Consider the following 24153-nt stretch of genomic DNA (forward strand, 5'->3'; position numbering starts at 1 on the left):
AGGTACTGTTTCTGTACACAGCCCCCTCCCTCCACCTATACACTCCTAAAATTCCCCTTAAAGCTCTTGCCCCCTGATCAACAGCTGGGAGATGACTTTTGGACATGCCATATGTACACATGAGCAGACGTGCAACTGGAAGTATTCAGGTATCTACACACACACACACACACACACACACACACACACACACACAAAATGGAATATTACTCAGCCATCAAAAAGGATAAAGTTCTGCCATTTGCAGCAACATGGATGGACTCAGAGGGTATTATGCTTAGTGTGGGATTCCCAGGTGGCTCAGTGGGTAAAGTATCCACCCACAGTGCAGGAGACATGGGTTTGATCCCTGGATCAGGAAGATCCCCTGGAAGAAGGCATGGCAACCCTCTCCAGTATTCTTGCCTGGAGAATCCCGTGGATAGAGGAGCTTGGTGTGCTACAATCCATAGGGACACAAAGAATAGGACATGGCTGAAGCACCTGAGCAGGTACACAGGCACATGCTTAGTGAAGTAACTCAGATAGAGATACAAATAGTTGTATGTCATGTTAGTGTATGTTATCACTTGTGTGTGGAATCTAAAAACAATTTTTAAAGGAATGTACGTAACCAAATGGATACAGATTCACGGACAGGACAAACTAGTGGTTACCGGTGGAGAGAGGCGAGAGAAGAAGGGCAATATAAGGGCAAGAGATTAAGAGATACAAACTAATATGTATATAGTAGATTAGCAACAAGGATATATTTTACAGTACACGGAAATATATCCATTATTTTGTAATAACTTTAAATGGAGTATAATCTACAAAAATATTGAACCACTATGCTATACACCTGGAGCTAACATAATATTATAAGTCAACTACATTTCAATTTTTAAGAACCCTGCTGGGGACTTCCCTGGTGGTCCAATGGTTAAGACTCTGTGCTCCCAATGCAGGGAGCATGGGTTTTTATCCCCGGTCAGGAACTAAGATCTAGGTCAGTGCAGCCAAAAAAAAAAAAGGAGGAAAAAATATCTGCCAAAAACCCACATGTGTTTCACATCATATTTACTTCTAACAGAAGGCAAGTGCTCTAGACTGAAAGAGAAAATTCCTTGTATACTTAGCCTCATTTTAATCCCCAGTTTTCAAGGTCAGATAGACACAAGGAAAGCTTTAAAGATACCTAGACAGAGTGGAGACAGTGTGCACACATGAATATATATAAGCATGCAAATGACCACGCCATATGTACACACGTACAGATGTGCAATTGGGGGTATTCAGAAGTGTGAGTGTGCAAGTGTGTGTGTGGGTCTGGGTAGGTGAGCTGATGTGTGGATGAGTGTGAATGTGTTTCTGAGTGTTCCTTTGCCGGGGGTCTCCAGGTGGAAGGGGAACTGCTTCTGGGTTAGGTCAAGGTGACATCTGGCCTCAGTCCTAGATGTGGGAGTGGACTTCCAGTGGTTAGCCCTATTGCCTCATATCCATTCTTCTCCAAAGGGCCTTGGAGAAGTAGAACTTCTCTGGGTGGAGCTAAGGGGGGGGAACTAGGGCAGAGGGAAGGTAGGTGTGGGGACCTAGGGATCTTGCCCCCAAAGGTGGGGTGCCATAGTATCTCCCATGAGAGCAAGAGATGGGAGGACGAGGTTCATCCAGGTGGACACACATACACACACACGGAGAGCTTCCTGTAAAGTTCCTGACTATCCTATTTTCAAAATTATTTTTATTGAATATAATTGACCCATGACTTTGTGTAAGTTTACGGTGTACGATATGTTGACTTGATACATTTTTCGATTGCAATATGACGATCCCCATGGAACTCAGGTCTCCTGCATTGCAGGCAGAATCTTTGTCATCTGATCTACCAACAGGGCGTTAGTTAACACCTCTACCACAAATTGCTGACCATCTTGTTTCTGGGTCTGTGTGAATCTCTTCTTGTCCCTCCTGAGATCTCTGGTCTCCTAAGACTCTTTTTTTTTTTTTTTTTTTAAGCTGTGACTGTTCTTTTTTTAAAACAAGATCTTCTTTTTAAAACATGTTCTTTTTGGCTGCACTGGGTCTTTGTTGCTGTGCATGTTCTCTGATTGGTGAGTGGCGGCTGCTCTCCAGTTGCGGTGGGAGAGCTTCTCATAGCGGCCGCTTCTCTTGTGGGCTCCAGTAGTTGTGGCTCCTGGGCTCTAGAGCACAGGCTCAATAGTTGTGGTGCAGGGGCTTAACTGCCAGATCTTCCCGGATCAGGGATCCAACCTGTGTCTCCTGCATTGGCAGGTGGATGCCTAAGACTCCTGTTGAGCCGGGGTTGGGGTGAGGATGCCCCAAGGGTGGGGGGTTCCTGGATCCCTGAAAGCAGGAAGCCTACATTTTCCTTCCTCTCCTCTACCTCAACGCAGAGATTTCCTCATCTCCCCAGACACTTTCCTGTGGGTGGGGCTGTATGAAGACAAATTTGCTGCCGGGGACCATAGAGACTGAGGAAATATACATAAACCAGGTCAAGATGCAGCCGGTAGCCTTCAAAGACAAGAGACGGGGATCCTCAGGCAATAAAGAAGGTTAGGCATCTCGGGCGAGAGGGGAGAGGTTGGGATGGGAGGAGTGAGGAGCTGAAAGTGAAGGTTGGAGGGCTCCTCCCTCCCCCCAAAAAATGTGTGTGTGTGTGTAACCCAAAGGCTCACACGCACTAAGATGAAGATCAGAGTTCCCTACTCCTTATCTTTGCCCCGAGAAATCTGTTGTGTGGAGGATTCAGTAAACCAAGATGTCTGAGCTCCCTCTCCCATACTCACCCCTGCCCCAGATCTCCGGGCAGGTTTCCTCAAGCCTCTAAATGACTTGCCCACAGCTGCAGATGACCCTAACTATGAGAACATCACTTTTACCTTCAAAAACCAGAACCGGCCAAAAGGCAGTCATTCACCACCCAAGAATAAGGGTAAGCAGCCGCCCCCTGCCCCCCAACCCCTATCACACAGCCCTGGGAGAGATCTGAGGGAGGGCACTGCAGGGACAAAGGACAGTGTGTGAAGGTCAGGGTCAATGGTGTGGGGTGTGGTGGTGTCGAGGCTTTGTGTGATAGTGGTGGGGGGGGTAGCTGTGTAGGTGATGATGAAGAGGATGATGTGACTGTGTTGGTGGAGGTGTTGGTGAAGGTCTGGGTGTCAGTGATGCTGGTGGATTGGGACGGGATCATCTAGACAGAGCTGATGAAAGTATTGATGAGGTCCTGATGACCTGTTGACAGGGACAGTGCTGGCAAGGACAAGTATTGATGCTGGTGATGGGATCATAAGAGGGCATCATGGGGACAGTGCTAGGGACAACTGCTAGTTCTGCCGGCTGGGGTGCATGCTAGTGGCAGGGTGTTCGATGGCACAGCTGCTGATGGTATTGAGAACAGTAGGTGCAGGTGAAGAGCTGTCTGTGGGGTGGTAGAGTCAGTGCCGATGGGCTGAGCAGCGGTGTTGGGCCCTGGAGATGAGCTGTCCTACCTCTCTCCCAGTGCCAGCCGAGCCCAGGCCACCCTTGGACACTGCCCAGGGACACCACTGGTTGCCTAAAGCCATGATGAGTCTGAACACCTTCTTGACTCTGTCCTGCATGGTCCTCTTAGCTGTGGTCCTGGTGAAGAGTGAGTGGGGTGTTTCTTTCAGTTGGTGGAGGAAGGGGCTGGGGGCAGTGTGGAGGGGTCCCCAGAAGCTGGGGAGGGCCAGTGCTGCTCCCGACTGCAGGACTCGGGTGATTCTAAAGTTTTTCTAAGGTTTTCTTGTCCCCTGCCCCACACATCCTGAACAGATTCCGAGATGTCCAGGGAGCTGGTGGTCTTGAAAGAGGAGCTCTGGAACGGTGAGGGGAAGAGTTGGGTCGGGGTTGGGGGAGTAGGGGGAGCGAAGGTGACTCTGACAACTCCAATCCACACCCTTAGTCTCCACTTCGGTGCAAGAGTACCAGGAAGAGCAGAAGACTCAGTGGGGCAACGTGAAACAGAGTGTCATGGCAGCCAAGAAAAGCATTGACACAGTCATGACGAGAATCCAGGAAGGGAACCCGAAACGGACGCAGCTGGCCACAGGTGCCCTGGCAGACCTCCCTGGGGCAAATATACCTCCGTGCCCAGTACTGGGTTGGGTGCTGGGGAATCTGGGGAGGGGACAGCAGGGGTCCTGCCCTCCCTGAGCACAAGGTTTGGAGGGGTGATGGATGTCACCCCCCCACAAACACACCCCGAGTCACTCAGGGAGTATGTATATGCTGCTGGGAACTCCAAGTACTTTGGGATTGTGTGGCATCTTTTTCGGGTTGGGGGTCGGGCAGGGAAAAGGCTTCCAATAAAGCTAAGAGTGTCCCATCTCAGCTTTTTCCTGTCTCTCCACCACTCCAGTCCCAAATATAGATGAAGTCAAGAAAACATTACAGGAAATCCTCAATACACTGAAGATGTCAAAACCAAGTAAGCTGGGGCCAGGGGCAGCAAATGAGGGGGGTCCACCGAATTTGGCTCCAGGTTCTTTTCCAAGAATGGGATCTGTCTGATCTCTGGTCTCCATCCTTCACCCCCGCCCCTACTCTGCAGGTCCCACACCTCAGTGAGTGAGAAAATCTCAGAGCCCTGGCTGCACCGTGGAGGAAAGACAGCACTTCTTCCATGAAGAAGGAACATGGGGACCCACGCTGGTCTGAAGCTGCCCTTCATCCCACATGTAGAAAATCACATGTCTTGCGAATGAGTGTTGTGGAATTGCATGTGTGCATGTGCGTGCGTGTGTCAGCGTAAGCTCTTCAAGGAGGGTGGGTATTTCAATGTGTCGCACAGGAAGGTGTTATAGGTGAATGTTGATGGTGAGTGTGGTGTGCTTCCGGGTCACTGTTCACAGGCACACACGTGTGGGCTGTGGCATGGCGTGAGTGTAATTCGTGTCACTGTGTGCGGCTGTGGGGACCACAAAGGCATGTCACTCTAGGTGTGGGTGTCGGTGGCACGTGTCGCAGGCACCCATTTCACCATCAGCGTAAACACATGCATGTGTCCTGCTGAATGTTGTGTGATGCAGGTGTGAGGGGGTGGGGTGCATGGGAAGGTATCACTGTAATTGTGGATGAGTGTCCTGTCACGCTATGCCGGCGTGAACAGGTGCGTGTCAACACGAGTGTGCCTGATTGCGCCGCCGAGGGTTCAGAGCAGTCCCTGCATGTGTCCATTTGTTTCTGCACTCACGTTTTGTGATTCACCATGATAAAGCCCAAAGGGAGACCACATGGCTTTCCCGTCTGTTTGGTGCGGCTGGGGGGGCTTTGGGACCTGGTGGGGGAGGGTGCATAAGTGTGCAGACTTGGAGAATGGGAAAGGTCATGTGGGGAACACGTGGGCCTGATGCCAGGAGCCCTGGGGGCAGGAGGGGGTGTGAGAACCAATGCACCCAGTGGATCCCTGTGTGTCCATGAACCTGTACCCAGGGGTGACTGAATCCCTGCGCCCCTAAATGTTTGTGGACTGAGAGGTGCAATGCTCTTGGACCAAAACAGAAATGAAGGTTTTCTTCTGATAACAAGGAAAATATAGGGAAAAATGAACAGACTAGAAAAGTAGCATAAACGGGTCTGAAAGAGTTAATTAATCCTAGTTTTATTTTAAATGTTACTAATCTGTAGTGTCTGTAACTCTGTCCTTCACAAGGCTAACCTCTAACACTCTCTGAATCTGTGAATTACACCCAGCACCTAACACTCTGTGAATTACATCCTGTTCCTGTTGTTTTACACTCCCCTGTAGCAAATCACCGCTTGCAGCATTCTGCATTTCAGAAAGCAGGTCGCGGGTCAATAACCCGGAGAGCAATGGACCCAATTGTTGGGTTGCCTGACACTGTGTACTTAGTCACTCAGTCACGTCCGACTCTTTGCGACCCCATGGACCGTAGCCCTCTAGGCTCCTCTGTCCATGAGGATTCTCCAGGCAAGAATACTGGAGTGGGTTAACGTGCCCTCCTCCAGGGGAACCTTCCCAACCCAGAGATTGAACCCAGGTCTCCCGCATTGCAGGCGGATTCTTTACCTTCTGAGCCACCTGACACTAGCTCTGACTGTTTTGAAATAATGCAGGAAGAAGAAAAAAACGCAAGACCTTCACCATTTTGATCCTTGCCACCAACCCGCACCCCCGGACTTGAAGCCCCACCTATTAGAGTTCTCCTGATTCCCCAGGGCGGGGGATGGTGTTGGAGGCTGGGGAATGGTCTTGAGGCTCCAGGCAGCTGCGTTCCCTCTTTGCCGGGCAAAAAAATAAAACTCCTCTTTCTTTTCTCCTCCAAACGTAGTCTTCGTGCTTCTGTTAGACATCGGTGCACAGAGAATCAAGATATTGACATTAATGTCTCCCTAAGTGTGCATGGCCTCACGGATATATGAGCCCCTGAGTACGGTACTGTGCTCCGGTATGTTATCTGTCCATAAAGCATGTATTCAGGAGCGCACGTCCCCTCAGAGAACTTGTGCCCATGGGCATGCACATGGACATGTTTGTCCGGAAGGTGAGCGTATGTGTGACCCAAGATGAGCAGACGCACATGTGCCTGATACAGAGACCCATGTTTACCATCAGACGTGCACTCTGAGCAGGGGATGACCCATGCCCCTGTCCCCTTGATTGTGGGCCAACCAAGGCCAGCGAGGCCCCTGCCCGTGTACCTGCGCCCTTAAGTCGGGTTCCACGGACACATGCGCCCCCCTGCGGCCGCTCTCCGGAATCGCCTCGCGCGCCCTGCCCACACGCCCGTCGCTGCGCCTGCGCACGCCCCCCCTTTTACGACGCCGTAAAGCAGCTCGGCCAAATCGGCGGCCGCAGGTTCGGGTGAGACCCCGCCCGCCGTGACCCCTCCCCGGCCCGGGCCGAGTCCATTTCCCGAACCCCTGCCCGCGGGTCTTTGGGTCCTGGGCCAAGGTCTCGGTGTTCGCAATCCCCGGTCATCCCCCACCTCGTCCCATCCGCCGGGGGTGGGGGCGCGAGGAGGGTGGGCTCCTCCCCGGTTCCGTTGTCTGGTCCACACCCGCGCCGAGGTCACGGGATCCCGGTCGTTCCGTGGCTTAGCTCACCAACCCCGCATGTCGCGCGCTGGGCCCTCTCCATGTAGGCGGCTGCGCAGCGGGGCAGGGACGTCCTGGAGTTCCTAAAATTCCCTCCGGTCCGCTTTTCATCCTCCACATTGACCCTAGCTGGGGCCCTGTCTCAGCCTCCCCAGACCCTTCCGGCCTCTGGTCCCGTCCCTGCGTAGTGGGGGGTCGGGGCTCTCAGCTCCCCTCCTGACGGTGTGTGGGTGTGTGTGTGTGTGTTACTCCGGGCCCTTGACATCCCCCATCCGCGGCCATTCTCGTCGCAGATCCAGTGTGTTTATCTCAGCATCCCCTAGGGATTTTCTCCCCACAGCCCCACTTCCGGGTCTTTCCCGCCACTGATGGCTTCTCGCTCTGGAGTGGGAGGATCACGGCGCCCCCTCCTGGCTCCGCTAACACCCCGGGTCCGATAGTCCGCCCCCTCCGTCTTGCTTCCCACAGTGCAGCTAGTTTTCTGGAAAGCACGAGGGTGGGGAGGTGGGGCTCTCAGCGCCTTCTCTGGCTGCCCCTCCCGTCTTTTTACCAACGCGGGTCCACTCCAAGAGGCATGCTTCGTGCCTGACAAATTCGGTGTGCCCGAGGCTGCGGGTTTAGAAGGGTTGCCAGCATCCTCTCCTGGCTCGCTCCATGTGCCTTCCTTGTTCCCCAAGGCCCCAGACCCTCCTGGCCCTGAGTCTCGCCACATCCCCTTTCTTCTCTCTTCTGACTTCACCCTGGGAAGTCAGCGCTGTTGCTGCTGGAGCGTGTCCTCTCACGGCCCCTCACCCTCGTCCCCTCCCCATGCACACATCTCATTACTGGCACCGGCTTGAAGGGTTCAGGGCGATGCTTTTAATGCACAAAGATCACCTGGAACTCGGGTTGGGGTGGTTTCGAGTGCCTCCTTCCGTGTGTCTCTCCTCCCACCTCTCCTCTCTATCAGAGAATGGAAGTGTTACTTGCTCAGTCGTGTCGTGACTCTGCGACCCCATGGATGGTAGCCAGCCAGGCTCCTCTGTCCTTGGGATTCTCCAGGCAAGAATACTAGAGTGGGTTGCCATTCCTTTTTCTAGGGAATCTTCCCTCCTCAGGGATCGAGCTCAGGTCTCCCACATTGCAGGCAGAGTCTTTACCATCTGAGCCACCAGGGAAGCCCTCCACTTGCCTCGCTCCCAAGCCCTCTCCGGGACAAGGGTATAAGCCTCATAAGGGAGGTATGCTTTATACGCGGGTAGATTCTCCTTTTCTTCTCATCTCTTCCCACGTGGGAAATCAGCGATGGCATACACACGGGGGGTGGTTGGGAGGGGGTCTCCTTCCCGCCTCTGACACCCACGTTTCTTCTCCCTGCAGGGCGGCGGCATGGAGGCGCGCTTCACGCGCGGGAAGTCGGCGCTGCTGGAACGCGCGCTGGCCCGGCCACGCACCGAGGTGAGCCTGAGCGCCTTTGCCCTGCTCTTCTCCGAGCTGGTTCAGCACTGCCAGAGCCGCGTCTTCTCAGTGGCGGAGTTGCAGGCGCGCCTGGCCGCGCTGGGTCGCCAGGTGGGCGCCCGCGTCCTCGATGCGCTGGTGGCTCGCGAAAAGGGTGCCCGGCGCGAAACCAAGGTGCTGGGCGCCCTGCTCTTCGTCAAGGGCGCCGTGTGGAAGGCGCTCTTCGGCAAGGAGGCCGACAAGCTGGAGCAGGCCAACGACGACGCCCGCACCTTCTACATCATCGAGCGCGAGCCGCTCATCAACACCTACATCTCCGTGCCCAAAGAGAACAGCACGCTCAACTGTGCCAGCTTCACCGCGGGCATCGTGGAGGCGGTGCTCACGCACAGCGGCTTCCCCGCCAAGGTCACGGCGCACTGGCACAAGGGCACCACGCTGATGATCAAGTTCGAGGAGGCGGTCATAGCCCGAGACCGGGCCCTGGAGGGCCGCTGATCCCCTCAAGATAAAGGATGCAGACAGCCCCCTTCCCAAGTGTGTCTTGTGTCTTGTTTGAGGGCCTCGGAGATCCCCTCAGCACCTCGACTGGGGACTTCCCTGGCAATCCAGCAGTTGGGACTCAGCACTTTCACTGCTGAGAGTGTGGTTGGGGAACTAAGGCCCTGCAAGCCACACAGGGCCCTGCCAAACAAAACAAACCCCACCATGACCCAGGGCCTTGCCTCAGACTGCTGAGGGTGGCCAGAGGCCTAATACAATGGAGAAGTGGGGTGGGGGCAGATTTGACCTAGCTTGGGGGTTGGGGGAAGTGGGGTGGGACGCCGGGGGTGGGGCAGAGGGCAGAGAAACCAGGCCCAACCAAGGAGCTGCTGATTTGGCTCCAAAAGTGAAAGTCGCTCAGTCATGTCAAAGTCTTTGTAACCCCTATGGACTACACAGTCCATGGAATTCTCCAGGCCAGAATACTGGAGTGGGTAAGCTTTCCCTTCTCCAGGGGATCTTTCCAACTCAGGGATCAACCTAGGTCTCCCTCATTGCAGGCAGATTCTTTAGCAGCTGAGCCACAAGAGAAGCCCCCTGCTGGTTTGGCTGGGGTGTGGGGGGAATGCTGGTACTTTCTGGAATCACAGCTGGAGGCCATCCATCTGCAGAAGAGATGTGGGGAGGTGGTTATTAGGGTTCGGGCAGGGGTCGGGCTGAGGGAGATTCCTTTAGACAGGGGCTGGCTTTGCTTTATGTAAAAGATCAGAGAGTGAGCAGTTGCCCCCCTACCCCCTAGCCTCTCCCGGTTACTTTGCGCCCATAGGGGTAGGCAGCAGTAGGTTGAGGAGCGGATGTAGCTGTGCATCTAGAAAACAAGCAGAAGGTAGTTGTTTGTCAACTCCCCTCCCCCCGACTGGTTTTTAGACCCTTGCTACTCCCAGTGTGGTCCTGGGCCTTGGCATCAGCATTTGAAACCAATTGGGTGTCATCTTGGGGGCTCTGAAGGACTCCGGTACCATAGTCCTTTATGTCTCAGCAAAGAACAGAATTCAGTGAGTGGGGCAGTGATAAATAAGAAATGATTGATTAGAACAAGACACTAGCAAGGCTTTACAAGCAGGTGGGTGAGAAATGCCACACCCTGAGAATTTAACTGAGCTGCAGTTTTATAATCAAAGGAAGAGTGCGGAGGGGGAGAAGACCTCCTTTGTCTTTCTTGGGTAGACGTCATGCTTCTATCATCAGCTCCTTCTCCAGGGTGGGCAGGGGAGCTTTCTTGTCCCCATGTGGTCAAGCTAGGGCCGCAAAGTATTGTTCTTCTTGTGTGCAGTGAGCTTGTCCCAGGAATCGGTAACTTCCTGAGCTCTCTGGACAGGAGGTGGGGCTCATGTCACCATTGTTTTATTGTTTTGGGTCAGTCTCGAGCCTCTGTTACATGGTTATGTTGCTACGCAAGCCTGGTTAGTTTTGTGGTTAAGCAAATCTGCTTTCTTGAGTAACCATTAATTTACAGGGGTCTCCCATATCTTTCTACTTACAATCCCCTAGCAGGATTAGCTATCTAATGACCTGCTTTGTCTCTTTGGATGCGTGCATGCTCAGTCGCTTCAGTTGTGTCTGACTCTTTGTGACGTTATGGACCGCAGCCCTACCAGGCTCCAGAATCCTCCTGGGATTCTCCAGGCAAGAATACTGGAATGGGTTGCCATGCCCTCCTCCAGGGGATCTTCCCAGCCCAGGGATCAAACCCACCTCTCTTACATTGCAGGTGGATTCTTCACGCACTGAGCCACCTGGGAAGCCCCTTTTCTCTATCACATCTTGAGAGCCTGTCGGAAATGCAGACACTCAGGCCCACCCCAGACTAACCATCAGAGTCTGCATTTTAGCGAGGTCCCCAGGGGATTCCTGCGTGCACACTGGGGTGGCCACCCCCTCCCTCCACTCCCCAGAGTTTCCAGTTCTGCAGATCTGGGCCCCAGCTGGGGATTTGCATCTCTAACAAGTTCCCAGGAACTGCTGGTACTCCGGAGGTAGGGGGTGGTGTGTCGGGGAGGGGACCCATTTTGAGAACCCTGGCCCTAGCGACTTGCTTCTCAAGGGGAAATGGGCAGGCTCTCTGCAAAATCATCTGGGCGCTTAAAATAGCTTGCGGTTAATTTCTGAACATGTGAGCCATGCCTGGACACACCTTCCTGGTTCAAAAAGGTCGATGAGTACACTTCAGGTGAATTGCACCCTTGTGCCCACCACCCTTGGTCCCTGATCACTCCTTCCTCCCCCATCCCCCCCGCCCAAGGAAAGCCCTTCTGGACTTTTGGGGGGGAAATTTCTTCAAAATTTCACTTCCCCTCTCTCCCAGCCCCAAGACCTGAACAAGTGTGTTTTGAGAGGGAATCTCAGACACTTTTGCTTGGGTCCCCCTCACGGCGTATGAGAAGGGTTTTAAGGGCAGAGCAGGTGCAGCTTTTCCACTGACTGGAGGGGGTTACAAGACGGGGAGATGGGGGTGGGATGGGGGTGCCAGGCTTGGTCGGGGGCAGCTTCAGTCACCCCAGCAAGAGATGAGGCTCAGCACATTGCCAAGGAGGTACTGGGTGTCAACAGGAGAAACAACAACCCTGTGTAGCGCACAGATGATCAGGAAATGGCTAGTGGGGCGGGGGTGTTGGGGGGAGGGGAGGCAGCCCCTGGCAGCTGGGAGAAGGCTAGCTGGGGTGGCAGCCTGAACCAGGGGTGAGGAGGCAGTGGCGGTGCCTGGAGGATGGCGAGCCAGAGGCTCTGGGAAGCGGGATTTCAGAGGGAGCCGCAAGAATAACCTTCAGGCTGAGCAACCCGAGGTCCTCAGGGACCCTAGAGAGAGAGGCTTCTGAGCCCACTGGGGCAGGGGCCAGCTTGCAGGAGCGAGGGGCAGGAGGTGGGGGTGGCGGGACAAGCTCCATTCAGAAGCCCAGCAATGAAGGATGCCCTAGAGCAGCAGTCCCCAGCCTTTTAGGCACCAGAGACCTGTTTTGTGGAAGACAATTTTTCCATGAATGGGGGATGGGAGAGGGGAGTTTGGGGACGATTCAAGCACATGAAATTTACTGTGCACTTTATGATTATTACACCAGCTCCACCTCAGATTATCAGCCATTAGATCTCAGAAGCTGGGGACCCCTGCCCTAGGGAAATAGGACGGGGGAAGGAGATACAGTTGGTCCCCATAGGATGCTGGAGAGCTTGGGAGCTGGGAGAGGAGAGCCCAGGGTCTTTTGCTCCCTGCAGAGGATAGGTAGGGACTCGGGACAAAGGGAGAAGGTTTGGGACAAGCTGAAGGATTGTGGGGCCAGGTACCTGTTAAGGGCAAGGGAAGGATGCAGGGAACGAACTAGCAGCCACAGTCCTGCAGGCTCCCATCACAGGGGCTCTGACTTCGGATGCTCGGGACTGAAGCCCCCAGATGGAGGGGAGTGGAGTGACGATGAACCCAGCACCGATCCTTGGTGAGGCAGGCAGGCAGCATCCTTTGTTTCACAGCCCCCTGAAGCAGGTGCCGAGAGCAAGTCGCATATCAATTTAATTCAACCGATATTTATTGAGCGCCTACTCTGTGCCAGGCTCTGGGGACACAGCTGAGAACAAAACAAAGGCCCTTGCTAATCTGAAACAGATCAGTAACTTACACAACCTGCTGAAAGGAGAAGAGGCTTTGGTACAAAAACACAGTGGGGTAGAAGGGATGGGGAGTCAGGAGGTGTCCTTTTAAATGGGAGGGAGGTGGGAGGAGCATGTGCAAAGGCCCTGTGGTGGGAGTTAGCCTAAATGTTGAAGGAGCAGTGAGGATGCTGGCGGAGGAGAACCTGGGGCGATACAGCCTGCAGGAGGGGTCCACACGATCAGAAAGAAGCCTGTGGGACTCCGGCTTTTTCCCTGAGCTGGAAGGAAACTTCTGGGGGTCTTAGGCAGTGAAGAGGAAGACCTGGGTGAGCAAGGAGGGGGCCTGCACCAAGGCTGAAGCAGGAGGGGGTGAGAGGTGAGGGGATTCTGAATGTGGCTTGACTGGGGCCTTGGCTCTTTCTGATGGGTTTGGGAGGGGGTTGGTGAGAGAAAGGTGGCGAGGGTGACGCCCTGTCGACCTGAGCAGCCTGGAGGCAGAAGCCTGAGTTCCCATGAGGAGAGGTTGGGTAGGCAGCTGTGCGCTGGCCCAGAGTTCTGAGGAAGGGTTTGAGGGAGAGAAAAATCTCGGGGTGGTGCCAGGGAGAGCGAACAGCTGAGTGGGGGTTCTAGCCCATGTGTCACTCAAGGGGTCAGCTTTGTCCCCACCCTGTTCTGGGCCCCAGGGAACCCTCTATAGGCTCCAAACGTGTGGCTGGGGCTTAGCCTGGCCCTTGACTCTTAGGATTCTGGGTGGCCCATTGTGGGTCTCTCCTCTTTCTCAAGTGGGCCCGAGAATCACATGAGCGTGTCTGGCTCTTCCTTTTCTAGACGAGAAACGGGGTGGGCAGGTGAGGTGCTTAACCAGGGGCATTCTAAGATCCTAGTCTGCCTCCCTCCATGGCCCCCCAGAGGTGTGGGGCTGACCATGTCAAATCTGGGGTTGGTGCTACCCCAGCCTCCTAGACCCTGCATGGGGGTGGGGCCGGCAGCTGAGGACCCAAAAAGGCCTCCGGGTGACCTGTCCACCTCCCCCATGAGCTTCTTCAGCCTTCTGTGTACTAGGCCCTATTCTGGACTGAGAACCACGTTCACGGCAGTCCCCTGCCTTGCCCTGCAATATTCCTGAGTAGACGTCTAGGGGTGTTCTCTGCTCCATCAGACCCGAGTCTTCATCTTCAGGCCCTGCCTAGTAAATGCTTCTTATAATGAAGTAGGAAAAAAAAAAAACAGGGGAACTATCCATGCCACTTCAGTTCCTGGTACTCAGAGGTGGCGCCGGGCACCAAGTTCTACAACTCCCAGCATCCCTGTTCCACACCTGGAGACCAGAGCCAGCAAGGCCCCGAGGAGAGGGCATGATGCAGGTGGGTGGTAGGGGAGCATTGGCTGCCTGAGCTGAGGTCTCTGTCCTCTGGGGCCAGGATATGGGTCTGTATCAGGAGAGGGTGAGCTGGGGATGGAGGAGCACGCTGGGGTCTCAGGTGTTCCTGCTGCTCCCTGGAAGGCTGGGCTGCCAGGCGCTGTGCCCCAAAGGGAAGGGGGCTTCTAGCCTCCAAATTGGAGGGCAGGGGATTCTCAGATTGGGAACTCTGAGCACTTGAGGGCAGGCCAGTGGTGACGGCCCGCTGGGCTGAGAGGCAAGGGACGGGCCCTCGGGGATGTTGGTGGGGACACGGGAATGAGCCTGCTGCTTCTGCTTGCTGGGGGTTCTCAGGGTCTTGCTGTGGGTTGGGCTGTTCCTGTGTTCAAGGTGGAGGAGTGATGCAGAAGGGTGCAGCTGAAGGGTGGGCAGGGGCACCCAGGGCCAAGGTGGCAGGCCAACGCTCAGCACGTGGCCAGCCGGTCGCACACCCAGCCATGAAGTTCGCTTCCACAGAAGGCGTCATTCCACTTCCCAGAGCCCAGCATCATCACGCAGTTCTCACCCTGGCCTGCATCGTTGGGCTCCCCTGGCTGCCAGTTGCTGGAGCAGAAAGGCTTCAGGTCAGAGGATGAGGAAGGAGGAAGGGTCCCCTGGGCCCTCCCCACCCCATCACTGGATTCCCATCACAACTCCCAGCAGCCTGGAGATACCACCCTCCCTCCCCCGAGTCTAGTCTGAATCCAAACCCTGACCATCTCCCTTGGGTTCCATCCAGAAGCTCCCCAAGGCACATACCCCCCAAAACCCTCCTCTCCCAAGACAGAAAGGCTCCCCTCCCCTCCTCTACATTCCCCCCATCTTCACCTATAGTCCAGGGGCTGGTTGTCCATCCAGATAAACTCCCCTTCAATGTCCAGGTCCCGAAGGCCAATCCAGGAGCCCCTCCAGTTGGCACGTTTGGTCAGGAAGTCCTGGGGAGGAGGATAGGGCTAGAGGGCTGGGGAGACGTGCCTGGGTTCCCCCGCCCTTACCCCACAGGAGATCGGGGTGGGAATCTGCCACCTCCCCTGCAGAACCCAGGCCCACCTGCTCCTCTGGGCTGTGGATGCTAACCAGCCGCCCGTGCAGATTTTCACAGGCGTACCGGGCCTGGATCCATTTCTTGGCGCCCTCCCCGAAGTAGTAGCACTTCTTTTGGAAATAGATCCATGCCTCGGGGCACGTGTTGCACACAGAGCCTGGGGTGGAGGAGAGGCTGAGGGGGGCAGCTGTGGTGGGCACCATGGTGGTTGCTGTCGTAGTTGCTGTGGTGCTGGGCACCATGGTGGGTGCTGTCGTAGTTGCTGTGGTGCTGGGCACCATGGTGGGTGCTGTAGTGGATGTTGTTGTCGTGGGTACCAAGGTGGATGCTGTGTTGGGTACCATGGAGAGCGCAATGGCGGGTGCCGTGGGTACCACAGACAAAGTGGGTGGCAGCATCTCTCCTGGGGGCTGGGCTGAAAAGCAGATCAACCCCAGGGCCTAACAGAAAGTCTCCTTCTTCCCTGGAGCTCCCGTGTTGATGTACATGTGAGACCATCTCCACGGCAGGGGCACCTCAGCCACCACCACCATCAGCACACACCCCCCCCCACCAACTGTCAGGAACATCATGATCACCAGCACCCCCACCACAGGTACCCACAATGGCCAGCAGCATCTCTCCACCACCAACTCCACAGCCAGTGCCAAGCCAGCCACATCTTTGTCTCCAGTGCCAACGGCACGAGGAGGCCAAGACTGCCAGCATCACTTTCCCCACTACCATCCCCACCAACAGCTGCCCCCCACAGTAGCCCTTGCCACCATCATGGCCATCACCCCCCAACCAGCACTCTTGGTGACTTTCTGGGAAACTGAGATGATTTTCTTCTAGTTGGTCAGGGGAGTCTGTGGTGGGGGTGGGGTAGGAAAAAGACTGGAGGGCTGGGTCCTGACGATCTCCATCAGGGACCACCGTGGTCTTTCTTTCCTTGCCCCAACCCCAAGGAAACTCTCAGCCAGTCATCACCACCAGCCCTGCCAGTTGGGAGGTTAAAACCACTCTTACTGGACTGACTCTCTGCTTATTTAAATGAGATTTTCTTAGAGTGAAGTTATGGAGGGCTCCATAGCTTGGGTGGAATTCTTCTAAGGAGCCGTGGGTCCACCAAACTCTGAAGAGCCCTGGGGAGACTTCCCACACATCGGACTGTAACCAGAAGTCAGCCCTCTGGCGGGGGGTGGGGAGAGGGGACAGCGTTAAAACAGACGAGGGCATCTCTGGTCCTTCAAGATAACTTTGGGGGATGATGCCCTGGCTCTGGGTCACATGATCATGGAGAGACAGCCACCGAGCTGGGCTCAGAACCCAGGCCATGGGGCCAGATTTTGGGGGAGGGAGTCGGGTCAAAACGAATGAGATCCAGGTTCCGGTGTAGGGGGGAGGGCACGGTGGGGTTTCTTGCTGGGATTCCCACAGCCACCCCAGGTCCCAGGGGACAGGACTCCACACAGAGCAGAGATCCTTCCTCTTCTCTGACCCAGCAGGGGCTTCCCAGAGGGGCGAGGGGGTGGGTCTTCAGGCAGGAACCCCCAGCTTCCACCCCAGGTTCCAGGCACAGTGATTGAACACTTTCTGCACTTTGCTGGGACCACCCCTATGACCCTCGGGACTGCCAACATCATCTCTCTCATTGTCACCCCTGGGAAGACCCCACGGTTCCCCTGGTCTGCACTGCTGCGAGGTTACTCCCCCTTTTGCCCCCTGGCTGGGTCAGACAGTCCTCCATGAGGGCTGTGGCTGAGGGCCTCCTACCCACGACCCTCTCCTGAGTGGAGATGGGCAGAGGTGAGATCAGTAAAGAGAACCCATTTTTGGTGAATGCTCAATGTCTTTATCTGGAGGAGGAAAAAGCTTGGAAGCCCCCCACCCAGGTCAGTGGAGGGGAGCTGCTGGAATCAGAAAGGGTTTTCTCTGGTGTCCCCATGTGGGTCCAGCCACACACACGAGCACACACCCATCCACACTGTCATGCTCACACCTCTACTGCAGGCTGGAACAGGTCGCACCCAAGGTCTCTTGCATGAGCCAACAAGCCCCCCCCCATCCCCCCCCCCTCGACCCGCCACAGAGGTGCATGCTCACCGTTGGCAGCGCGTAGCTCGATCCACAACTTTCCCACCTCCTCTTGGAGTCTTCCCAGTGAATCCAAAGCCTGACGCATCTCATTCAAGCCTTGAGTGGTTGGGTCAGGGGTAGGGGGGTAGGAGTCAAGGTGTTTGTTTTTAATTTGCGGAGGGGCGGGGCACAGATCCAGGCATACCTCCCTGCCCCCTACCCCCTGTTCCTCCCCAGCTGCTCACCGCGGGACTTCAGGTCACTCAGGTCAGCTCGAAGACCATCCAGGTTCCAGGAGAGCTCAGACTCTGATGGGGGTGGTGGCGGGGGCAGGACTGGTGTCAGGGATGATGCCCCCGAGCTGTACAGCCCCGCCTTTGCTCTAGAACCCAAGGCCACACCCCACCCCGCCCCCAGCTCTCACCCTGAGATTCCATTCTCTTCTGTTCAGTTTGGATTCGTTCCATGTCCTGCATCATCTGGGCAGCTGGTTGCAGGGGAGGGGGCTCAGATCAGATCAGATCAGTCGCTCAGTCGTGTCGGACTCTTTGCAACCCCATGAATCACAGCATGCCAGGCCTCCCTGTCCATCACCAACTCCCGGAGTTCACTCAGACTCACGTCCATCGAGTCAGTGATGCCATCCAGCCATCTCATCCTCTGTCATCCCCTTCTCCTCCTGCCCCCAATCCCTCCCAGCATCAGAGTCTTTTCCAATAGGTCAACTCTTCGCATGAGGTGGCAGTGGTAAGCAAATTCTCAGACTCACCCCTTAGTAGTCCCTTCCTGACACCTCCTCTCCCACTCTCCACCCCCCAACCCCGCCACCAGCATGGTCTCTTCGCCTGAGTCCTTAGAGTCACCTGCCCATTTTGCAACTCATGGAGGGCTGGAGCCCTGTGTCCACATGTTCATCCATCCTCCTTAGACCCCAAGCTCAGCTCACTCACCCTGGGATTTCTGGGCCATCTGGTCACCCTTTTGTCTTTCCAAGTCTTTGGACACCTGAGAGACTGGAGCAGGGGAAGAGAAGACCTGTTGAGCTAAGAGCGCAAGCTGGTGAATCACCCCCCACCCCATCCCAAGTGCACAGACCCCCAACACATCATCTGGATGACCGCAGCTGTTGCTTAATTTAAAAGCAATTAAAAATTGTTCTTAATTCCAAGGACACGAGTACAAGCAGATCTGCTTTTATTTCTCTTGGCAGCTAACGCATGTTTTACAAGACAAAGGTCTGTGGCGACCACAGAAAAAGTCTGTGAATGCCATTTTCCCAGCTTCTTTTGCTCCCTTCCTGTTTCAGTGTCACATTTTGGTGACTCTCGCAATTTTTCAAACGTCTTCATTCTGGCTGTCTCTGTTATGATGGTCTGTGGTCAGTGATCTTTGGTGTCACTCTGATAATGGTTTTAGGGTACCAGGAACCACACCCATTATGGTGAACTTAATTGATGAGTGCTCTGTGTGTTCTGACTGCTTCACTGACCAGCGGTTCCCCCATCTCTGTCCCTCTTTTGGGGCCTCCCTATCCCCTGAGACACAACAATACTGAAATGAAGTCAATGAATATCCCTACAGCAGCCTCCAAGTGTTCAAGTGAAAGGAAGAGTCACATGTCACTCACTTTAAAGTAAAAGCTAGGAATGATGAAGTTTAGTGAGGAAGGCACCTGGCAGGCTGAAGCAGACCAAAAGCTAAGCCTTTTGTGCTGAACAGTTAGCTGAGTGGTGAATGCAAAGGAAATGTTCTTGGAGGAAATTAAGAATGCTACTCCAATAAAGACACAAATGATGTGGAAGTGAAACAGCCTCATAGCTAATACTGAGAAAGTTTTCGTGATCTGGAGAGAAGATCAAATCAGCCACAACATTTGATGAAGTCAAAGCCAAAGAAGCCTGAGCGCCATAGAATTGATGCTTTTGAATTGTGGTGCTGGAAAAGACTTGAGAGTTCCTTGGACTGCAAGGAGGTCAAACCAGTTGATTTACTAAGTAAATCAACCCTAAATATTCATTGGAAGGACTGATGCTGAAGCTGAAGCTCCAATACTTTGGCCACCTGATGCAAACAGCCGACTCATTGTAAAAGACCCTGATGCTGGAAAAGATTGAGGGCAAGAGGAGAAGGGGGTGGCAGAGGATGAGATGGTTGAGATGGCATCACCAACTCAATGGACTTGAATTTGAACAAAGTCTGGGAAATAGTGAAGAACAGGGAAGTCTGGTGTGCTGCAGTCCATGAGGTTGCAAAGAGTTGGACATGACTTAGTGACTGAACCACAACAAAGCCTTCTCTAGAGCAAGGCCCTAACTCTCAGCTGAGAGAGGTGAGGAAGTTGCAGAAGAAAAGTGTTCAGCCTGCAGAAGTTGGTTCATGAGGTTGAAGGAAAGAGGCCGCCCCCATAACATGAAAGAGCAAGAAGAAAGTAGCCAGTGCTGGTGTAGAAGCTTCAGCTGGTTCTCCAGAAGATCTAGCTAATTCATGAAGGTGGCTACACTAAACAAGAGATTTTTGTTGTAGATGAAATAGCCTTGTATTGGAAGAACATGCCATCTTTCATAGCTAGAAAGGAAAAGTCAATGCCTGGCATCAAAGCTTCAGAGGATGGAACTTCCCTGTGGTCCAGTGGTTAATAATCAGCCTGCCAACGCAGGGGACATGAGTCCAATCCCTGGTCCAGGGAGATCCCACATGCCTCAGAGCAACAAAGCTACTGCAGCCACTGAGCTTGCACGCCTTAGAGCCTGAGCCCCACGACAAGAGAAGCCCCCACTCTCCACAAGTAGAGAAAGCCTGCGTGCAGCAATGAAGACCCAGAGCAGCCAATAAATAAATAATTTTTTTAAAAGCATCCAAGGATAGGTTGACTCTCTTGTTAGGGGCTAATGCAGCTGGTGACTTTCAGTTGAAGCCAGTACTCATTTAACATTCTGAAAATCCTGGGGCCGTTAAGAACTGTGCTAAATCTACTCAGCTCATGTTCTATAAATGGAGGAGCAAAGCCTGGATGACAGCACACCTGTTTACAACACGCTTTACTGGGTATTTTAAGCCCACAGTTGAGACCTACTGCTTAGAGAAGAAAGATCCTTTCAAAATATGACTGCTCGTTGGCAATGTATCCAGCCACGCAAGAAATCTGATGGAGACAGACAAGGAGATTCATGTTGCTTTCATGCCTGCTAACCAGCATCCACGCCATGACCTATAGATCAAGGAGGCATTTTGACTTTCAAGTCTTATTCTTTAAGAAATACATTTCTTAAGACTAGAGCTGCCATTTCGTAAGACTAGGTGGCCCAGATGGTTAAGAATCCTCCGCTTGCAGGAGACCTAGGTTCGATCCCTGAGGGTTGGGAATATCCCCTGGAGGAGGGCATGGTAACCCACTCCAGTATTCTTGCCTGGTCATCCCCGTGGACAGAGGAGCCTGGCGGGCTACAGGCCAAGGGGTCACAAAGAGTCAGACGTGAATGAGCGACTAAGCACACCGAGCGGCCACAGATAGTGATTCCGCTGATGGATGTGGGCAAAGTCCGCTGAAAACCTCCTGGAAAGGATTCGCCACTCCAAACGACACGGAGAACAAGTGTGATTCATAGGAAGAGTCAAGCTATCAACGTTAGTGGGAATTTGGGAGGAGTTGATTCCAGCCCTAAAGAGGGTTCAAGACTTCAATGGAAGAAGTCACTACAGATGTGATGGAAACAGCGAGAGAACTCGAATTAGAAGGGGAACCTGAAGATGGGCTTCCCTGGTGGGAAGAGTAGAGACGGTAAAGAGTCTGTCTGCAATGCAGAAGAAGCAGGAGACCCAGGTTCAATCCCTGGGTTGGGAAGATCCCCTGGAGAAGGGAATGGCAACCCATTCCAGTATTCTTACCTGGAGAATTCCATAGACAGAGGAGCTTGGCCGGCTACAGTCCATGGGGTTGCAAAGAGTTGGACATGACTGAGTGACTAACACTTTCACTGAAGATAGGACTAAATTGCTGCCATCTCAGAATAAAACCTTCCACCAGCAAAAAACATTACGACTCGTTGAAGGCTCAGATGATGATCAGCAATTTTTTTAGCAAGAAGGTATTTTTACATTAAGGTATGTACACTTTTTTTTAGACCTAATGTTATTACACATTTAACAGACCACAGTATCATGTAATCATAACTTCTATATATACTGAGAAACCAAAATATTCCTGTGACTTCCTTTATTGTGACATTGGCTTTATTCTGGAACCAAGCCCTTGATATGTCTGAGGTCTGCCCGTACTCAGGAAAGTGCAGGCAAGAGTCCAGTGAACCTGTGTACCCTTCCGCCACCCAGAATGAGATGCAAAAGCAGCAGGCATTTCTCAAAAGCTCACTGGACTCAGTTCTGAGCTCTTCAAAAGTCTTTTTTTTTTTTTTTTCCTGCCTCTTAGCACTAACACGATGCCTGTTTTACAGGTGTGGAAGCTGAGGTACAGAGCAGGTAGGTATCAGTTCCATTAGGCACAGCTCAGACCCTCCCCTCCAAGAGTCTCTGGGTTTTCATCCCCCACCCCATCTCCTCGGGCGAGCATAGACTGACCCTTAGATCCTGGGAGAGACCCTGGAGCCCAGACTTTGTCTGTCATCCCACACTAGTCAGTGGCAGAAGCAAGACAAGAGCCTGGTTTCTGCCCCCCTGCTCCCCCGCGCCTCCCCACTCAGCCCCTCCATACCGTTCAGGGCAGCGGTCTCCTCCAGCTGTTTTAGATTTCGTGCGTTTTCCCAGTCTGGAGCATGGGAGAGGGGGTGGATGAGGGAGAGGAGAGGAGAGAAAGGATATATTTCGGGTGTTCCCATCCATCCACACCCCACCTGCCAGCTGGAGATGGAGGTTTGGGGTCGGAAGTGTCCCAAGGTGGGAGATCAGGGAAATTGGGCTCCCCAGGATCGGAGAGTGGGGGTCAGGGAGGGAACATGAGATGGGGGTCTCAGGGGTTAGGGGTGTCCTCACGCCACAAGAGAAGCAGAGTCAGCAGCCCAGCCCATAGCGCCGTCGTCACCAGTGCCAGCAGGGCCAGCTGCGTTCCCCTAGAGCAGCACGGCCTCCGCCTTCTGGAAAATTTCGTGAATTCTGCCAGGAACACGGGGAGCAACAGGGAGTGAAGGGTGAGGCTAGGCTCCGGCTCGGCCGGACGTCCCATCACCCAGAGTCCTAGGAGCTTGTCCAGAGCCCACAGTGGAGCAGAGGGCCTCAGTGGACCCCGAGCCTCCTCCGGACATTTTACCCACATGCTGCTTTCATGTCCGTCAGCGATCGCCACCACCCCCCATCTTTGTCCGTCTCTGCATCTCTGAATCTCTTCCTCTGCCAGTCCAGCCCAAAGACGGCTGCTCCTTCTGCCCACACTCCAGCAGCCAGCAAGCCTGACGTGGCGCCATGTCACTGTCCAGAGAGATGGGTCTGGGGGCCAGGAGCTGAGATCCCCCGTCCTCCACAGACCCCCCTCCTCAGTTGGCCGACCTATGCCCCTTCTCCCTTGTATGGGTTCAGCTACCCGTCTGCCCCCAATGCTGGCTCCCCACACCATCTCAGGAAGACTGGGTCCTCCTTCCCGGGCCCCCCGGACCCCCATCCCCAGCCCTCACCCTGAGACCTATTCCCTAAACACCAGACACTGGGTCTCAGTTCTTCCCCAAATCCAAACTCTTCCCTCACCCCCTCCGGGCTCCCCCAGAACTCTACCTTGCTGCCCCATTGCAGGCCCGGGTCCCCTCCCCTCAGCCCGGCTGTGAGGAGTCATTGTGTTGGATTCCACTTGTTCTGAGTCCCCTTCATATGGTTGTTGGTCTATCGGGCTCCCCCGTGCCCCAGCTGGAGCTGGGTTTTTTTTTTTTTTTTTTTGGTCTTGAGGGTGTTGAGTCAGGGAAGGGAGTGGCCTGAAACTTCCTTTGTCTGCCTGGCTCTGTGCCACGAACCCCAGTCAGGGCTCACCTCCCTTCCCTTGCCGGGCTTTTGCTAAAAAATCACTCTTCATTCCAAATAGGGACCTTGGAGCCCCGCTCCTCTCCTGGGTGGAAAATAGGAGGTCAGAGTTCTTGATTTGGCCAGGGTCAGCTTCAGAGAGTTCACTCACCTGAGCAGGAACTTTCCTCCATGGCAGCGCTGCTTGGATTCTCCCAGTGATGGGGTGCTCACTACCTGTCAAGGCAGCCCACTTGACGGGCACAGTGGCGGCCGTTCTGGCTGGGATCTGGGTTTTAACAGGGGGTGAGGGTTAGATGTCAGGTTCTAGTCACTCACACAGGCCAGCACCTGGGACTTGAGTGCAGTGACCATTGGCTGGTTTTGTTTAGTCGATGACTGGAAATCAATGCTGCAGTTAAGTGGGGGATGCAACTGAAGTGGAGGGTGAGCAGCCTGAAGCCAGAGGTGGGCACCCAGGGGTCCATCACACATAAGGCGCAGAGCAGGTGTTCCATCAGTGTGCACCCGAGTCATCTTGGCAAGTGGCTTAACCTCAAAACCAATTTCCTCATCCACCACATGACAAAATTAAGGTATTCTACTCCATAGGGTGCTCTAGGTGAATGTGTAAAGTGCTTTGGGACATAGCAAGCACCGAAAATACCATCAGCTATTGTTACTGTTGCTGCCAGTGCAACCTCAGCCCAAGACTCAATCTTTCTGAGCCTCAGTTTTCCCCTCTGTAAAATGGGGCAACCCATGAGCCAGGGTAGGACCAAATGAGATAACAGTGGACTTAAGGCTTGTGGCACAGCTGCACACAGTGGGTCTTCAGGTCTTAAATATCTATATCAAGCATCCATTCTGTGCCAATTCCTGCTGGGAAATGCAGACTGTGTCACTCAGGCCTCAGCTTCCTTCTCTTCCAACATGCCCAAGGCATTTTTAAAAGTCTCTTGACTCTAAAGTACCTACTAGGTGCTGAAGAGCATGGGCTTTGCCATCAGAGAAGCCTGGGGTCCACCAGCTGCCCTGCCTTGCTGGGTGACGATGGGCAAGTTGCTTCCCC

The 24153-nt window shown here is 54.1% G+C and overlaps 3 protein-coding genes across 10 annotated transcripts; 2 read left to right on the forward strand and 1 right to left on the reverse strand.

The window, feature by feature from the left end:
- Window positions 1-2437: 2437 nt before the first annotated feature.
- On the forward strand, window positions 2438-6294 carry MCEMP1 (mast cell expressed membrane protein 1). Its single transcript, XM_014476710.2, has 7 exons — window positions 2438-2555; window positions 2846-2935; window positions 3503-3631; window positions 3796-3846; window positions 3926-4072; window positions 4382-4450; window positions 4574-6294. Exons 1-7 carry the CDS (start codon window positions 2438-2440, stop codon window positions 4588-4590), a joined length of 621 nt encoding a protein of 206 aa, XP_014332196.2. The 3' UTR covers window positions 4591-6294.
- Window positions 6295-6793: 499 nt separating this feature from the next.
- Window positions 6794-9049, forward strand: TRAPPC5 (trafficking protein particle complex subunit 5). Of its 7 annotated transcripts, none has more exons than XM_070374830.1 (3): window positions 6830-6847; window positions 8207-8300; window positions 8440-9049. In XM_070374830.1, exon 3 carries the CDS (start codon window positions 8449-8451, stop codon window positions 9013-9015), a length of 567 nt encoding a protein of 188 aa, XP_070230931.1. In that variant the 5' UTR covers window positions 6830-6847; window positions 8207-8300; window positions 8440-8448; the 3' UTR covers window positions 9016-9049. The 7 variants fall into 7 exon arrangements, with proteins under 7 accessions (XP_070230930.1, XP_070230932.1, XP_014332193.1 ...); XM_070374828.1 differs by having other exon boundaries at window positions 6832-6847; window positions 8160-8300; XM_070374827.1 differs by lacking the exon at window positions 6830-6847 and adding an exon at window positions 7987-8121.
- A 3516-nt stretch (window positions 9050-12565) lies between these two features.
- Window positions 12566-22989, reverse strand: FCER2 (Fc epsilon receptor II). 2 transcript variants are annotated; one of them, XM_070373756.1, is made up of 10 exons: window positions 22863-22989; window positions 22131-22250; window positions 21853-21906; window positions 18095-18157; window positions 17569-17631; window positions 17390-17452; window positions 17172-17261; window positions 15092-15243; window positions 14870-14976; window positions 12566-14605 (listed from the first exon to the last, which is right to left on the reverse strand). In XM_070373756.1, the coding sequence occupies exons 1-10, from the start codon at window positions 22918-22920 to the stop codon at window positions 14467-14469; spliced, it is 909 nt and encodes a 302-aa protein (XP_070229857.1). In that variant the 5' UTR covers window positions 22921-22989; the 3' UTR covers window positions 12566-14466. The 2 variants fall into 2 exon arrangements, with proteins under 2 accessions (XP_070229857.1, XP_070229856.1); XM_070373755.1 differs by having other exon boundaries at window positions 15092-15501.
- Window positions 22990-24153: the final 1164 nt, after the last annotated feature.

The sequence above is a fragment of the Bos mutus genome, chromosome 7 (assembly GCF_027580195.1).
Source record: "Bos mutus isolate GX-2022 chromosome 7, NWIPB_WYAK_1.1, whole genome shotgun sequence".
In the NCBI taxonomy this organism is placed as follows: domain Eukaryota; kingdom Metazoa; phylum Chordata; class Mammalia; order Artiodactyla; family Bovidae; genus Bos; species Bos mutus.